Source organism: Sminthopsis crassicaudata, chromosome 1, assembly GCF_048593235.1.
Source record: "Sminthopsis crassicaudata isolate SCR6 chromosome 1, ASM4859323v1, whole genome shotgun sequence".
In the NCBI taxonomy this organism is placed as follows: domain Eukaryota; kingdom Metazoa; phylum Chordata; class Mammalia; order Dasyuromorphia; family Dasyuridae; genus Sminthopsis; species Sminthopsis crassicaudata.
This window is the reverse complement of record NC_133617.1, coordinates 168,450,566-168,469,799: the sequence shown is the minus strand read 5'-3', so window position 1 is coordinate 168,469,799 and position 19,234 is coordinate 168,450,566. Positions and strand designations below refer to the sequence as shown.

At 35.0% G+C, this 19,234-nt stretch overlaps 1 protein-coding gene across 1 annotated transcript in view; it reads right to left on the bottom strand.

Annotated features, from left to right (window-relative positions):
* BMP6 (bone morphogenetic protein 6) overlaps nt 1-19,234 on the bottom strand; it is a 196,767-nt gene that overhangs the window by 49,020 nt on the left and 128,513 nt on the right. Inside the window, exon 2 of the mRNA XM_074271188.1 lies at nt 481-673. Coding sequence (XP_074127289.1) covers nt 481-673 — 193 coding nt within the window. The remainder of the gene's footprint in view (nt 1-480; nt 674-19,234) is intronic.

Here is a 19,234-nt window from a genome sequence, read left to right as displayed (position 1 = left end):
ATATGGCTTTCTGGATTGCTACATTGTTTTAATATGGAAAAATTTCTTTCAATTCTTCTGTGACATCATCTATTAGTTTGAACTTGTTTTTAACAGCACTTTGGCAGGTATGCTCATGCTTTTGTGTTTATGCTATGTCCCCTCCCCCCACCCACCCACCTTAGATTGTAAAGTAGGAAATTGTATATTCCGATTCTTGCCTATCTCACTATGGTGCCTTTCCTCAAGATGTGCACTTAGTAAATGTTAACTGACTGGCAATTGGATTAAGATAGTGTTTGGAATGTTTCCCACTCAACTACAACAAACTCAATTGCCAGCAAATTGCCTTTACTCTGCCAGTCTGAATAAATAGCACAATTTCATGTTTTGCTCCTGAGCCCAGAATTTATATTTCCAACAAACACACTCTGAGCCATAGAGTAAGGGAATGGGAATCGGGGCAAGCCCCATCCCGTGGGACTCCCTGGACCTTCATACCTGTGCTTGTGCTCCTGTAAGACTTGATAAATGCTGATAAGAAAAGTTTGGTTTTTAAAGGTCCCCATGACACAATCCTTGTAGATTCGAAACTCAGCAGCCGTCACAGCCTCTCCCTCAGGAATCTGGGACAAGTTGAACTTGAATTCCTTGTGATGCCGTTGGCGAGGGGAGAACTCCTTGTCATACTCCACTATAAGATTAAACAAGAGAGAGTGATAACCATTGTTACTTCACTAAATACCACATGGGAATCTCATTACAGTTTTATCATTTCACCTGATTTTTGCCATGTCCCAATCCTGAAGCTCATCACACAGCTAGTCAGTTATTTAGGATGTTTCCTTCTCTCCCTTGTATCTCTGATGACTCATTTCACTGTTCACTGATGCTCCTGCCAAGATCGGGTGGATTACAGGAAAAAAGAAGCTCTGGATCTTATTGAGGTAGATAGGTGATAAAGTAGGAGGAGGGGTGGCCTTAGAGTCAGGAAGAAGTGAGTTTGAATCTTGCTCTGTATACTTACAAGGCTCAGTAACCTCCAGCAAGCCACTTGAACTTTCCGAACCATTTGCCAGTAAGCACTTTGAGGGTAGGGGATAAGTACTTAAATATTTTCTTCTCTGTAAAATGGGAACAATTAACTATTTTACAGGGTTTTGTGAGTGTCAAATGAAAATATACATAAAACACTTTGCAAGCTTTAAATTGTTACATAAATATTAGGCATTATTGTTTTATTGTCCTATGGATTAGTAAGCTTTGCTTTTTTTTTTTTTTTTTTTTTAGCATTTAGGTTTCAAAAATCCAAGTAGAATATAAAATTCTTAAGAGCAAAGACTTATTTTCTATTATATTCACAGTCCCTACCCCAATACCTTACATGAGGGATGCTAAGCTCATGTTTGCTGAATTGAAGTAATTTGAATTTTTTTAATGAGATTTTTAAATGATAAAGAAAAGAGATTTAAAATGCATTCTCTATTATATTTCTTTCCCCTTTGAATACAGATCATGGAGAACTGACTAACTGCAGTTTATCAGAAGTAACTTTTCTGGGGATCACATAGAAACCCTTCACAAGGGAAAAAAATATCAAAGTTCAGACATTCAGCTAACAAGCTTTGAAAAAAAAAAAGAAAGAAAAAAAACTGCCTATTTCCCACAATAAATCATTGGTGTTGTCACTATTGGTAAGAAACAGGCCTGCCACATTGTTCCCTTTCTTTGTCTTTATGGCAACCACAGCTAAATCTCAACACCAAATTCATTCTTTATAGCAGTATTTTCTCAGGTATTTGGATTGGGAGAAATTTCACATTATTCACCTGCTCCAACAGCCCCTTCTTTTCCATACAACTTGAATTTTTTTCCAGTACTACTAGAATAAAATTACACAAACATTCATAATTTTCAAGGTCCTAAAACTTCAGCACAGTATAAATGAGTAAAACTGAGTAACCTATAAAGCATTTTATTATAGAATCAAAATTAATCATGACCAGATGTATTAAAATTTTATTTTATGTTAAATTGTTTTCTTTTTATTTCTCCATTACTCTAAATACTTTTGGGAGTGGGGAGAAGGGAAAGTTCTGTTTCACTTTTAAATGCAAAGGATCAGAGAAGGCAGGGAAGACCAACTAAAGGAAAAAAAATCACTTTACAGACCTAACATGAGAGTAGTTTTTCCAATTAGTGATAGCCCATGAAAAACAATATTGTTGAAAGGTTCACCCAAGGACATCAGCACACAGCTATCACTTTTCCTTAGAGTTGATATGCCTTTTAAGTTTGATTTATCCTTCTTGCTTAAAAGTGAAGACTATCTAATTCCCCTAATATAATGGGGAGAAAAAAAGCTCAGAAATCCACCACACCCATGACATGGTTTTGTGATTAATTTTTATATTATCAGCTGAGGATGGAGCTGAGGTATTTCTGTGAGAACCAAAGTTAAGGACCTGCCCAGGAATCTTTTAATCTCTTTAATAAGTTGCATATAATCAGCAGGGTGAAGCAAAGCAAGGAGCAGATACAAGTACAAGGTAACAAGTAAGACCTCTTAAAATCCTTCAATAAAAGACCTGATAAAAGATCTCCTGAGGCTTGTCCAGTCAGTGATCAAAAAAGGTAGGAAAAGAACCCAACAGCTGCTCAGAACTTGCCATTCTACTTACTAACCACAATATTAACTTGTTACTATTAAAAGTATGGCCAAACTATGACCATGGGAAAATGATACCTCTAGAGTACTGGGCAACTGTGGACTAAAAAAATACATAGATAAAAAGCATTATAGAAGAAACCTGGTAAACATTCCCTAACAAATGAAAAGGCATAAGTAAAAAATTCAATGCAAAAGGTACAATTCCCAAGACTCTGCAAATTTGAGGTTGCAGTTGGGCCTTATTGGCACTTTTCTTGAAGACACTTTGATCAGCATGATTTCCCATGTCTCTTCCATCAGCAAAGATACATTGTTCTGATTTTCACTTTGATGTACTGCTATATTCCACATTTCCTGTTTACTTTTTCTTTCTTTCTTTCTTTCTTTTTTTTTTTTTTTTTTTGCTGAAGCAATTGGGGTTAAGTGACTTACCCAGGATCACACCGCTAAGACGTATTAAGTGTCAGAGGCCAGATTTTTCACCTTATTTCTGAGAATTGATCTTTATCTATATATTCTTGAATTTCTTCATTCTGCTTCACTATGGTTCCTTCAACACCTCTCTATGACTTTTCTCATCAAAGCTATACTGTCCTCTTCACTCTTCCCATAACATTTCAGCCACTGAATCACTTCCCTCTCATTGAAGTTCAATTAGAAATCTTCCCTTCCTCTCCCACCCTTTTGCCTACAATTGTATTTGTACAGGGTATTTGGTAATGCTGTCTCAGGATGCTGCAAATAAATGAAGATATGCTTCCTGCATGTGGATTTGAAAGTTTCGACTGGAAGCAAATCAAGTTCTCTTGCTTTAGCATGTCCCCTTTAAGCAATATGAATTGGATCTCCTTAAACATCAGTTAAGTACATAGTAGAGAGCATAATTGGGATGGGTGTACTCTTCTTTAAACACTCATGGTGTGTGCTTTTCCCTGGTTTGATGTAGCTTCTAGCATTTGCAGCTTCTAGTTTTCTTGTTCAATGTATGGTAAATTTGTCATTGTTCCAGAAATCCTCTTTCCTTTGAGACAACAGTCATGTTTTTACTCCATGGTTTTTATTTAAACTTTTATTAAAAGTCTATTAATAACTCTTCTTTATGTGTCCCCTAACAGATACAAACAGATAACTGACCTGCTCCTCCAAACTTATTTTTTCTTTCTAAATATTTTGTGAAGAAGAATGGTAATTTATAGCCTCAATGTTCAATTTGCTTGGTTAAGGCTTTTCTACAATAAAGTAATGGATTTAGTCTTCATAATTTGAAAATACCATTCAGCTACATTTCCCTCAAAAGATAAAAATTAATTAAATCAATTATTTTAATCACTAATTACAAGTGTTTAATTGAAAAGAATAAACAGTAATATTATAAAAATATATAATGCTTTGCATTTTATTTCTGAGTCTTAATTTGCATATTGCTTTGGATTTTGAGCAATATTGTCAAACAAGTTAAAAATTAAAAATAAATTAAACCATGGCAATTTATCAAAGCCTTTTGTTAAGGACATAACACAGGTGAAATATATAGTTTTTGCAAAATAATCTAATTCATAAAGACAAAGCATATGTTCCTTCTATTCACCACAATGATTTAGGAGGGATTGCTTATTAAGGCCTATCCTACCTAGAATATCAATTACCAAGCAATTCCCATCCCTATGCCACCCCTATTTATGGTCAAATACTCATTGTAAGATATCACAGAAGGAAAGTTCAGGGATGTCAAACACACTCTATCTCTTCAGTTCAATTTAACAGAAGCAAAAGAACTAGAGCAAGGTTTCTTAATCTGGGGTCTGTGATCTTTCAATTTTGTTTTTAACATTCTGATGACTGCATTTCACTATGATCGGTCTTCTATGGGATCTTATGTATTTTATTTTATATATTTACAAACGTTGTTCTATGAAGGAGTCTACAATCTTTATCAGACTGCCATCATACACTGAAGAGACATAATAATATAGCATGGCTGTCCATAAAAAGAAATTTTGGAGGTAGAAATAGGAGAAATGACAGCAGAAAACAGCTCAAATAGAGGAAACAAAACATACTGTCAGAAATAGCTCAAAAAGAGGTGAAAACAATGATTTTTCTTTTTTAAACAGTCACTAATTCCTTCTTGAAAAGTTAGCTATCTTCTGAACTTTTTTTCCCTAGTAGGGTCACAACTAACAATCCCTACATCTGGACTATTCCTTTTTTGTGGTTCTGTGGCACTAAAGTTAGTATTGAAATTAGCAGGAACAATTAAAAGTATCATAGAAACCACCAGGAGATAGTCATCCTTGGGTTATTTGTTCAAATCAATAGCCTGAAACTTTACTTGCTATAACCATAGCTATTATCATTTCTTTTGCCCCTGCATATGAAGTTTTAGAAGATAATTGACATATATAGAAAATTTTCCTGAACCCAGTTGTGTCAAAATCTCCAAATGTTTCTCATCAAAACACTTAACTGGGAGCAAATATAACATAGGTAGAAAGAGTCAGATTTGAATTCTGGATTCTATTCCAGATTCTACTTGTTATGTGATCCTGAGCAAGTCCCTTACCTCTTTGGTTTTTATAAAATGAATTAAATAATCTTTGAGTCACCATTCAGCTTTAAAAGATTATGACTTTCCACCTTTAAAAGTAGAAGAAAATGGACTAAAAATACTTTCTTATTATTATCTCTATGGGAAGATAGCCAAGAAAGGACCCAAGAGAAAAAGAAGGAAGCAGGAAACAATGAGCATGAATAATCTGCAAAGTGGATAATCAGCTCCTGAATAACTGAGAATTGGCTATATTGGGCAATATTTTTCAGTTTGGGTGGCAGCTTGAAAAATAATAAATTCCAGTATTTCTCCACAGTGGACTTCTTACCATGACAAGGAAACTATTCAGTTTCAACTTCAAATTTCAGTTTGAAAGGCTAAAAGTAACTCACAGAGGCCAATTCCCTGTTGCAGTTCCCAGGATTACTTAGGATTCATCCTCCTATCTAATTACACTGCATCAGATGACCTATTATTCACGGCACAGACCAGGCGTGCCAAGCATAGGGACATGTGGAGAGTTGTTTCTCATGCCTCCTTCCAACCTCTCCTAACTGTGAATTGGTTCAGGTTGGCCTGACCACTGAGAAGTGAAAGCCAATACTAATTTCTAATCTGAGGCATCTGTATATAACACTCCCCATCCTTGACAAAACTATAACCCAGTGGTGATAGAAGAAGAAAAACGGATGTTTTTCCAGCCAATGGCTAGAACAAGCCTGGACCTGGAGGGAACAACTGTTCTTAAGGCTCTTGCCATACTGGCCAGGAAATTTTACAGAAACAGATTCTTGAATGTATCCCTATCAGATGAAGAATAGCAGCCGTAAACCACAATAGGCATGGGCTACAGAATTTTATTGTATAGTTATGCCTAGAGAAGTTGTAATAAGAAAGTTGGCTAATAAATAGCCTCAGGAGTAACATTTGTGCAATAGGGCAGTTTTAGCACAAATAAACCAAGAAGGCAAATGGGAGTCCTTTCTATCAGCAAGAAGAATTGATCCTCAATCCTGGGACTAGAAAAGAAATGACCCTTAGGATCATCTCATCACACATCTCTCCCTTTATGGACCTCAAGTCCTGCTGAGGACACTTGAGCAGTTACTGTGCCTTATATGTCTATTCTTGAATTTAAGAGACTCTTACCATTCCAGCCAGTGTTTCTGCAATTCAAATAAATTTACTCAGAGTGTTTTCTGTAATGATATGGGGAAAATACCTAAAACTAATACTGATTAATTCCAATCTGCCAAGCATACTTCTCTGTTCTAAAGACAAGTACAATAAGTTAAAAGTTGGCAACTTTGTAGAGTTGGTAATTCTGAAAAATGGAATATGTTCAAGTGTGGTAGATGCAGAATACATTTATTTTAAGTTGTCATTTCACATATTTATGTTTTCATGCTAACATTAACTAATTAATAAACAAGACATTTTATTGAGCTGGAGATTTCTACCCTCACAGCTTCCCTTCCTCACTTTCTAGATCCTTCAGCTAACACCAGACTTGTAGCTCTGTCATAATTTCCATGTCAAATACAAACTGATAGTTTTACTATAGCACAGGAAAACAGGAGCTGGAGGGGGAAAAATTCTTATCCAAGTATGAGAATAGGTGAGTGGTTTGGGGGTGTCCAGAAAGAATAAAGGAAAAAGAAAATTAGCCAGCCAAAGATTTCTTAATTACTCTCTCCTTCCCTCTGATTTAAAACATTATTCTTCATTATTGATATAGCCCCAGAAAGCACATTCTTTTCTTCACTTTATTTTCCTCAGTACACAATGGAATGAGTATCTAAGGGTTCAGTTACTGATTTGCCTCTAGATTAAGCTCAAGCTAAACCACTCACTTAACATTTAGTTTTCCCTGAAACAGGGCATGGAGGCATGGTGGGTGGTTCCCTCAACCTCCCCCTTATTACCTCTCTCTCCAAGTCACCAGATCCTTAATCTTTCAGGTCCTTGAATTCAAGATTAGTGTTACTGGGAAACAGGCTTTAAAAAAAAAAAAAAAAAAAAAAGGTTTTCAAGGCAGCAGCAAGTAATTGCATGAAGATTCATGGAATGTGGCAGAAGATATTTACCACTGGCTTCCAGCTTCACAGGGGAAACAAATCATTTTGATGCACTTTAGCATCACTGAGAATAAATAAAGTACAAAATTACAGTTTGTGAAGCACAGGTGAAGAAGAAGAGGGAGCTCAGAAGGAAGGGGGGGATACCTATCTCACAGAGGGGCACCACTAAGTCTTATGAAGAGCCTCCCAGGAATCCATGGATCAAATGTAAGAAAAACCCACTGTCTCTCTTTCTCCCAATCACTCAGCCTCAAATAATAGCTAATATTTATTAATGTTTTAAAATTGGGAAAACAGTTTTCAGTAGAGCATCATGACCTCATGTAGCAGGAACTATAGGTGTACAGACCCATGGTTTGTTTTTTTTGTTGTTGTTGTTTTTTGCTAAAGCAATTAGGGTTAAGTGACTTGCCCAGGGTCACACAGCTAGAAGTGTTACGTGTCTGAGGCCATATTTGAATGCAGGCCCTCCTAACTTCAGGGTTAGTGCCCTATCTACTGCACCACCTAGCTGCCCCCTATTCAGAACCCATTTTACAGATGAACAATCAAGTTCATAGAGGGGTGAAGATGCTTTTCCACGGTCATATAGCTAGTGAAAATCAAAGGCACGTTTCAAGTCTGGATCATTTGAGCTTTCTACCTCTAATAGGAAAGAAGGCCTGGAGTTTTCATTTAGTCCATGGGATGATTACTCTGGCTTTTCTTTCACTATATCCTCCATGTAGGTGGACATTTTGACAGGTGCACATTTGATTATAGTTCTTGTATTATATTTTGATTGGCTGACATTTTGAACTTTTCCTTTCCTTTTCTGTTACTGTGAGACAGATAATCAGAGAGAACTCATAATTCTTCATGCGTGACATGGAGAACACACATAAATACAAAACATAGAAAATCCTTAAATTTACTTTAGCCATTAACTTCAAACTCTCTACCTTCCTCCTTCCCTTCAATACTCTATCAAAGCTTCACACTAGCAACAAAATTGACTCTTAAATTTCATTCTTTAAATTAGTCTTTACTCTCTTATTGGGATGCTTGTAGAAGTATGAAACTACCGAAATGTCAAGGGAGGAAATGGGGCATTGCAGAACTGGCTTTGATAATCTACAAACTTGATTATCAGTTCCTCAATAAGCATTTTTACAGGATCTTCCTTCAGTTATTCACTTAAAAGAGGAAGATATAAGGGAAAATGAATCAATGAATTAAAAAAGAGAGAAATATGTTTTAAATATCAGTATGGGGTATTTGAATTAGAATTAGAATTTAAGGTGAAGGAAGAGGATGGAAAATAATATGAGCCTACACCCCTAAACTTCCTTTGAGCAGGAGAAGAGGGTGCCTGTTTTCTTGACTCCATTAGAAGCTGGATTCAGCCAACAACCTTTGACCAAAGTACTTGTATGTATGCTATGACTACAATGCATATATGCTAAGAGGTTTCATATTGTGTCACAATATAGTGTGCCTATCCTTGGTCTTCATCTTGTGTTCTTTTCAAGTCAAGAGCCATTTAATAAATATCTACTATCTTCCAGGTACTTTGCTAGATTCTGAGTATACAAAAAAAGTAAAACATGCTCCCTGTTCTTAATGGTTGCGTTGAAGGTGGAGGACAATATCTAATAGTAATTCCCATTACTATTTCTCTTATTGTTCATTCTTTGTTTTTAAAGGCATGAATGACCTTATAGGCTGATGTCTTGATTCATGAGCTAATCAGATTTCTTTTTTTTTTTTTTTTTTTTTTTTTTTTTTTTTTGAGGCTGGGGTTAAGTGTCTTGCCTAGGGTCACACAGCTAGGAAGTGTTAAGTGTCTGAGACCAGATTTGAACTTGGGTTCTCCTGAATTCAAGGCTGGTGCTCCATCCACTGCGCCACCTAGCTGCCCCCGAGCTAATCAGATTTCAATCAGAGTCAAGTTGACACAAACTCTTCAGCTTCACTCTCTCTTCCAAATCAGTGAAGTCCAGTTGCAAGATAAACATCAAGAAGAGTCTAGCAATGACCTGGGATGCATTGGATGACCTTGACATCTCCTGACCAAGCTCAAAGCTCTCCATGGCACCTACTTCAGCCACCTTCATGATCATTGGAGCAAGTTGGTCTTATTTGCCCATTGCACTTAAGGAAGTCTTCACATGCTTGGGATAGACATCCCCTTAACTCACTGTTAGGTTTGTGGCTTGTCAGTTAGCCTCAACTTAGTTTTAGCCTGTCTGCTGAAACAGTTTTAGCAGGAAGTGGCTGCTTCACATGCTACAGCTTCTTGGAACCACATGTTAGAGTTGGATAGCAGGAGACAGCAAAGGTGAATGAGCAGATCTGGAAAGGGCTCCAGAGATCCTAGTCCTCCCAGAACACATACTTAGCATGGAATTGCTCTCCCTTGCTCTGATATCTTTTGTTTTCCCAGGACAACATCTCTCTAATATTAATGCAAACCCAGAAGTCCAGGTTATCAGGGACCATCCAGTACAACCTGTAGCTGAACAATTCCCTCAACCACATTCCTGACAAGGGGTCATCCAATGGAGGAATCCATGGCTTCCAAAGGCTTCCCTATTCACTTTTGGATCCTGTTGATGATTAGAAAGTTTGTCTTTACGTCAAACTTAAATCTGTTTCTTTGCATTTCCTAATTCCTAGTTCTACTCTCCTGGGAAAAGCAAAACATGTTAAATTCTCCTTTCATTTGAAAGCTCTTCTAAAATTATCATGCTTCTTTCCTTTCATCATAAATACCATACTTTCTTCCATTAGAAAGAAAGAAAAAAATAGAGGAAAACATCCAGCTTTCATATCATTAAGGAAAATTATTTTTTTGGTAAGGAGGCTTACTTTTCTCATTGCCATCAGCAAAAATTCCTAGAAAACTGTCACCAATGGGCACATAGGCACAGAAACTCTGGTAGCAGCAATCCAGGCCAGATTCTAGTCTAGATTTTATAGGCATCATTTGGGGCAAGAAACTCCTTTGGAAGAATAGTTGACCACTCTCACTACCAACCAATTAACATGAGACAAGTCAGCTTTGCTGAAGCAGAAGGCACCCTGAAGAACAGGAAGCAGCTTGTGCCAGTGCCAGGTAAGTCAACCACTTTGACCTTATCTTGGCAAGTGGTGTAAGATACTGGTCTATGCCCATTTTCTGCCAGACTGCTTTCCTACTTTCCCAATAATGTTTTACCAAATAATTCTAATTCTCAAAACTTAAGTCTTTATACTTGTCAAACATTTGGTAACTATATTTGTTTGCTATTGTAAATTTTACCTACTCCATTCCACTGATCTATCTATATTTCTTAGCCAGTACCCAAAAGTTTTGATAATTACTGTCTTTTGATATAGTTTAAGATCCAGTACTGTAATAACTAACTATGCCTTTTAAAATGAGTTATTTAGAACTGAACATGATATTCCATGTATAGACTAACAAAGCTGAGTATAATAGATTATCTATCACCTCTCTAACTGTAGACACTGGGCCTCTTAATATAATCTGAGGTTATATTAAATTTTTTAAAAATATAATAATCACACTATTGACATATTAATATTTTAATTACCAAAACCTCCAATTGTTTTTCAGATCAACTGCTCTTTCATTACACTTCCTTCAACTTGTACTTTTAAAATTGATTTTCTTGAATCAAAAGGGTTTAATTTATCTCTAGAATAATTTAAAGTTGATATCACTTCTGTTTCTGCCTTCATTTATCTGCATCAAAATGTTTCTCTCCTTTGTTTCTTGGATTTCTTCACATGAATATATCTTCTTAATAAACAATGCAACTCCATATCTCTCTCCCGTTTACCTGAACTGTTCTTTCTGTTTAGGTATGCCTTTCTAGATCCATAATCCACCCCTACATCCTAATCCAGTTCCCATCAAGTACACAAATCTGTCTCTTGTCTAACCTTGTTTGTTATCTATACTTTGTGAATTTGTGTAAAAAATTTGAAATTCTGGGATTTATTTTCTGATTTTGCTCCCTATGAATTCCAGAGTATCTATAGAGATGTTCTTCCTACATTGTAATGAGGTTTATGGAATCAAAGACTTAGATTTGAAAGGGGCCATAGAGATCACTGATCTCATTTTACAATTAAGGACAATGAAGCTCCCACATAGAAATTAAGTAACATAGGTAGGGTCAGTTAGATAAATATCTGTCAGAATTGTAGGTAGGTCTTCCTGACTCTGTTTCTGGTACTTTATACAACCTATAATATGCTGGTTCACTATGTTATCTAGTTGGTAGTTACATATAGATTATTTTCTCCTATCTCCTATCTTTTTTGTTTAAATCCCTTTTGATTAGATTTTTTTTCAAAACTCTAGGGAAGCAGAGTTCAGCTCACTATGGCAAAAAATATTTTAAAAATAAAAACATTCCCAAAATGGATTATACTGCCTCCTTTATTTCCTATCTTTGGTAATTTGAACTAGAAGTTGAATAGCTACATATTATACTGTGGAGGAGATAATTGTTTTCAATAGTGGCTACACTACAAAGATAAGTTCTAAGTGTCCTTCCAACTCTAAGATGCTATAAATGTTCGTAGAAGAGAGAACTTTTTGTTAGCTTTGGCTTGAGAATTTCAAGAGGCCTTGTTATTTTTTCTAGGATATATAATCTATAGGAAGACGCACTTAATACTACAAACTCCAACTTGGAGGAAAAGATTTATTGCTAATTCACTGATGTTTTAAAAGATACTTTTGAGAATAATGTTAGCCAAAGGAAAAAAATATAATGAAAAGGATATGTGTGTATGTGTGTGTGTGTGTGTGTGTGTGTGTGCATGTGCACACATGCCAGGATGCATACATCAATGAATTATGATTAAAAGAGTAAGTAAAATGGATGTGTAGCAAAAAAGATCAACTCAGTTTTAAGTAGCCTAGATGCAGTGAAAAGATCTCTACCTAGACTTCCCATTGCCTCACTGTTTAAATTCTTCCTCTTTCAATTTTTCAACTTTCAGTTTCTTCAACAAGAACAACAAACCATTGATAATATTACCATGATCCAACCATTCTGAGAACAATTTGGAACTATGCCCAAAGGGCTATCAAACTGTGCATATCCTTTGATTCAATCAATATTTCTGCTGGCCTGTATCCTATGGTGATTATGAAAAAAGGAAAAGAACTCATGTGTGCAAAAATGATTGTAATAGCCCTTTTTTAATGTCAAGGAACTGGAAACTGAGTGAATGCCCATCAGCTGGAGAATGGCTGAATAAGTTATGGTATATGAATGCTATGGAATATTATTGTTCTGTAAGAAATGACCAACAGGATGATTTCAGAAAGGCCTGGAGAGACTTACATGATCTGATGCTAAGTGAAATGAGCAAAACCAGGAGAACATTGTATATAGATAATGATACCAATTCATCCCACCTTTAAGTGGTATGTGAAATCTCTTTAAAACTTGAAAAAGATTCTAAAATATATGAATCCTAGAAAGAGACAGACAAGTATTACACTATCGTGAATGAACTGGGATGGAGGAAATCCAAATTCCATTTCTTATTTTTGCTCCTTTAGGTAAGGTTCTTAACTTCCCTGGGCCTCTGTTTCCAAACCTTTTGAACAGGGATAGCAATATCTACCTTCATGGAATTGTGCATTTCAAATGAAATGATGCGTGTGAAGTTCTTTTGGAAGGTATAAGATATTACAAACAAAGATCAAAATATTATTCTTCTCCCATTTCTCTCACTTACTAAAGAACAAGAAAATCCTGCAAATCAGTTGAACAAAACATGCTATCACAGGATTATTACAACTCAAGAAAAAGACATTTGAGGCCTGTTCACAGACTCTTTCCTATAGTGTATGTCATAAACCCTCATATAAGTTGATGGTAGGGGAGAAACCCAGGGGGACATAGGGAAAATAAGCTGTTAGAACAGGTCACAGCAATGAGAACTAGATATGATATGTTACAGTCTCTCCTACAAATATTCTATTCATCTTATTTAAATTATTCTGCTGACATTGATTCAGTTATCAGAGAAGATTGGACATATTCATTGAATGTATACACAAAGTACAGTAAATATATAGAGCTTTAAAAATTAATTCAAGTCAAACATGAGTATTGAAGCCGCCCAGTTAGCCAGTAACTAAATGGGCCCATAAAAGGAAGTTAAGACTTGAGATCTCATCAACTCTCCCATCTTTCTGAATTCTAGTATTGATGACTTATATAATTCAGATATTTGCAACATATTTTGTTCTTTTTGTAGTGTGTACTCTTGAAGTATTATTTTGTGTTATCATTCCCAGAGTTGTGATAACATTTAGAAAGGGAGAAACATTTTTCAAAGGTGGTAAGAAAAAGGAGACAGCATGGGATTAGATAGAACACAAGTGATATAAGAGGAGGAAGGGGGAATGGCAGAACACAAGACTATGAGAACTAGGGCAGGATGGGGTCAGGGATAGAAGAAGGATTTTTTTCACATGCAGAGACTGAAAATAAAACCCAATAGAAATAGGTCAGTTAAACAACAGTTTCAGGCTGTGCTCTGGTGAAAGATGGTACAGTGGGGAGTTACACTCTTAGTGTTAGGGAAATAACAGAAGCAAGATGGAAATAAACTTAACACAAAGAGAAGAGAGGAGAAAGGAGGTGTTCCTACAGATTGTCTCTTATTCTAAATGTCAAACAAAGTTCCTGATAATACTCTCTTCATGGCCCAGAGCAAGATCCAGTTAACTTTCAATTAAATGTCTTGAAGTAAATGAGGAGCAATATAGAAAATTGACATTCATAAGTAATCTGAAACCCTGACTGAACTTCAGACTTTTCTTTATTAGTTTTTTTTCCCAAAAAACTAACAAGACTTTACTGACTGATTTGAATTTGAGCTCTTCCCTTCTCATCTCAATGAAAGAGACAAGGGACAGTGAAAAATCTAGGAAAAAAAGACTAACAAATTAAGGGCATTTATTAAGCACTTCTAACTTGCTAGACACTATGCTAAGTTCTAAGAATGCAAAGAAAGGCGAAAACAAAAATAAAAAGAGAAATCAATACCAGTTCTTAAGATGCTCACAGTCTAATGGGGAAGACAGAATGCAAACAACTATGTACAAATAAGTATATACAGATTATATCAGAGATCATCTCAGATAGAAGGCACTAAGATTACAGAGGATTGGGAAAGACTTCTAGAAACCAAAGTTTAGAAACTCAGTCCCTAAATACTTAATAATTCATTCATTTACTTCACAAACATTTATTTAGCATCCCTTATGTTTAGTTAATCCCAAATATTTATTTAGTTTCTCTATGCAAAGATCCAGGGAAGCACTCAGTCCCTGCACTTAAGTAGCTTATAATAATAGAAAAGATAAGAAATACATAAATAAACAAGAAATGAGTTATATACAACATGAAAATCCCAAAAGATCTCAATAGACTAAACTGAGACAAATCTGAGAAAAAGAAATTAATAGGTAGAACTAGCTAGTCTTACATTTTGGTTTAGGAATCAATTGTGGAAGCCACAGATTATAAAATGGCAATTCATACGAAAAAGAAATGAGTGGTTTTAGTTGAGTGTAAACCTAATATGAGTTGGTGGAATGATATGGATGCCAAAACAGTTCATGTAATATTTATGTACCATTACCAAAAATATGGTGGGCAGAATAGGGAAGTGGTAGTCCTTTAAAGTTCTCAGATTACATAGAGAGTCATGTGTTAAATTCTAATTAACATATTGTTGGAGTAATATTGACAAGTTCCTTGAAAAAAATCCCTGATAGAAAAGGCTTCAAATACAATTTCAATTAAAAAAAAAAAAAGTTTGTCTGTTATTTGATGACAAGCTTAGCTAAATACAGACAAGTTCATCTCAAATAAGATTTTTTTATTCTATCTATACCAGGATGCACAATATTCTAGATGACATAAGGAGAGAATGCAGTGGGACAATCACTGCCCTAACAGAGAGACAATGCTCCTCATGACTTTAAAACTGAATTAGTATTTTGGCCACTTTATCATTGATACTGATTCTACAAACCTTCAATTTTTGCAGATTAAATTTGCTCCATTTACACTCTTGCCATTTTGAACTTGTAAAGCTGATATTTTCAAGAAATATAACACTTGACCCTATTGCATCTCTTCAGTTCATACATGGCTTGTCTAGCACACTGAATTCCTCTTTAGATCCTGCATCTTTCATCTAATGTTTTACGTATCTTATCTAATTTTGGTCAACTATAAATTCGATAAATATGCCATTTTTATTTTTGTCAAGCTGTTTCCTGACTTGAAAATTTACTTTTGAAACCAATATATTTCTAGTGTTGTTATACAAAAAAATAACTATAGGTGATTCAAATGTAAGTATTCAAGAAGTAATGTAAAATGTATTATCATGAAATATACGATCAGAAAAGGATATGGGCTGGTTATGGAGCAAGAATAAAGGATAGATAGGCATGATTCAGATTGAACTGAAAAGTATTTTTCAATAGAACCCTCCTAATTTCCTCAGACTCAGTACTTAAGAAGAAGTACTATACTGGATAACTTTCAAAAATCTACCAGCGTGCCACCTAATGGAAAGCTTTAATAAATACTGCCTTTAAATGTATGCTCCCTAATCTCACTACCTGATATCTCAAAAAAATTTACAAAGGGAAATAAAAATATAGAGCTTCATAGAAACAATGTGGTAATTTGGAGGTATATACCACAGTTCTGCTTATGAAAATTTAAACACAGAGATAAACAGCAATATAGGATCACACATACACACATATATACACATCTATATCCATATATATATATATATATATATATATATATATATGGCAGGGATTTGAGAAATCATCTAGTCCCACTATCCTCATTTTACAAGAAAAGAAGTTCTTAAACAGTCAGGTATACTGTAGGCAAGTCATTTAAACTCAAGCTGAAGGCAATATTTGTGATTTTCTGACATTGTCCCAGAATTGAATAACATAGTTTTCTGATTACTTATCCTCAATTCTTCTTACCAGTCAGAAGGGGTATGATTTGCCCAGGAGTAAAGAAGGGTGGAAGATTTTCACTGTTTTCAGATTTGCCAAATGATTTGTGGCTTTTATATTATGTACTGAGACATTTTCAAATAGCCCTCATTTTGACAATGTTATGTGGAAAATATCTATAAAATATACTTTTTGTGGGGAGGATGGGAAGATGAAAAAATATGAATGAAACTCAAGTCAAGGTATGCTGTTACTAGTATGTTCTCGAGATTTTCTGTCTACAGGAAATGCTTTTCTTGAAAGTTACTGACCTGTGAAATCAATGAAGGTCACCAGATCACTTTAACTTATTTTTCAAATCATTACAAATCTGAATTGGACTGGAATTAGTGCATCAAAATAAAAATATTTGTGCTGCATTACTATACTTCTCTTAAACCATCTAGTGTAAACCTAAAGGAATAAAAAAGAATAAATTTAAAATAAAACCCAACTCACCAGAACCATGAAAGCTCACTTTTATAATTACATATCCCCAGATGGCTAGAAACAGCTCTGGAATGCATCTGCCCATCTGACAAAATGACTGGATAATGCTTTCCAATTTAGGATAATTTTACTAAGAAAGATATACAGCTTCTGCTTTTGGTTGAATCTTGCTTTATTCTCTTGACTCTAATAGGAAGATGGAAAAATAAACTTTTGGTATTGAAAGATAATTTTCATTTGGATGCTGATTTGTGGAATAAAATTGCAATTGATGAAAAAATGCAGTTACATAAAACTTGACTTTCCAGAACAAATCCATAGTTCAAATAATTGATGTAACATCACTGTATAGCATTGTTAGTTAATTTCCCCAATAATATCTTCAGCAGGAAAAGGGCAAACTTTTCTAAATTAGTTCATTGTTTCTGTTTCTTTTTTTCTTTTCTTTTCCCTCATTTTTTTGAGCTCTACAAATCAAATCCTACATTCCAAATATATATAAAAATGAAAGTAACATGCATACGATCCTGAAACATTAGCATGTAAACTGACCTAGATGAACTCTGGCCCCATAATGGTGAATGATAAGACAGATAATAGAGTAATATGTCATGATATCCTGCACATCCAAGCTTCAGTTTCATCTGGATCACTTTCACCTGCTGAATCTGAAGGATGAAATTGTAAATAAGTAATCTCCACATGATACCCAGATCATAAAAATTTCCTCACAGTCCTCATGATATGCAGATTAGTATTCTTCACACAGTTAATATAATTCCATTTAATTATATAAAACATATTGAATTTATTCAAATGAACTACTAAGTGCAGAGTATTGTATAGAGGCTGTGGAAGCTTAAATAGCACACAATCAAGCTTTGTTTTCATGGACTTTACTGTTTTTTTGATGAGATAAAACTTGCATACCAATGTCTTGTTAAGTCAGGAAAACAATGTATTCTAGAGAAAAACTATAAATTATGCCATTGAAGGTCAAATGATGAAGCAATTAGAAAAAGTTTCATGAAGAAGAAATAATCTGAACTGTATTTTGAATGCAGAGTAGGATTTCAATGGATGGCAGAGGAAAGACAGTCCATATGGAAGAAACATTATATGTGCGGCATGAGTATATACATATATGTGTGAACCCATAATTCACATATATGTACATGTATACAAGTGCTTGTATCTATGTATAAATACATATGTACACATGTAATCACACATACATGTGTGTATAGATATGTTGGATAACTAGGTGGTGCAGTATATAGAGTGTCAGGCTGGGAAGACTCATATTTCTGAGTTCAAATCTGATCCCTGACACTCACTAGCTGTGAGATGTGGACATATTTAACCCTCTTTCCCTCAGTTTCCTCCTCTACAGAATGAGATGGAGAAGGAAATGGCAAATCACACTAGTATCTTTGCCAAGAAAACCTCAAATGGAATCACAAAGAATCAGACATAATTAAAAAAAAAACTGAACAGCAAAATATATATGTACATAAAATTTCATTTCACATCCCAGCTGGGGTTTTTTCTAGCTCTCCTCTTTTCCAACCAATTTTTATAACTCATTCTTGTCATCATTGATCTTGTTTTTCCTCTAATTATTCACGTCCTTTTATCTTACCCAAGGTTGGTTATGGTGTGCCTCTTTTCAGATCTGAAAAGAACTGTCTGCCAACTTACATTTGCTTCTCATAGGAAGCAAAAATCATCTCACCAAGAACCTTACTTTTGTAAGATTTAAATCCTTTAGCCTTTCCTTCTCCCAAGATTATCAAAGGGTCTATAAATAAGTGTGGTTGGGGTTTAAGTTCATTACCCTTGACTAGTAATCTAAAATCATTTAAATCAGAGGTTTGTTTATTTCAACTCCTGCTCACTTCTGAAAGTTTTATATAAAAGGAACATAGGACTGAATATGTGTTTAATGTGAATTATTTGTTTCAGTATACCCATTTAAGAATGTTTCAGATATTGTGGCTATAACAAAGAAAGCTACAAGTTCTCCTTCTTAGGGGCACAGTCCAGGAGACTTAAATTATAACTATACATGGTTTATTGTGGAGTGAACATCTAAAAAAATGCCTGTCTGCCCACCACAATAAAGGACTTCCTCCAGCCAGTATGAAGAAAATGAGTTGAAAATGTGTGACTTACATAAAAATGTCAGTTACTGCCTCCAGCTGCTAGCAGTTTGGAAAACTCTCCAACTTAGTAAGGCAAGTGGTGAAATCTTCTGAGTGGTAGCAGGAGGATTAATACTGTGATTCTGGAAGGGATGCTACAATAAATTTTGTTTTCTTCCCAAACACAATAGTAGCTTCTTTAAGTGGTGCCAGGTATAAAATATCTTTGGAGAGCAAAATAAAAATAATCTTGCTACAGAGACAAAGGCAGAGAGACAAAGAAAGAAAACAAGATTTTTT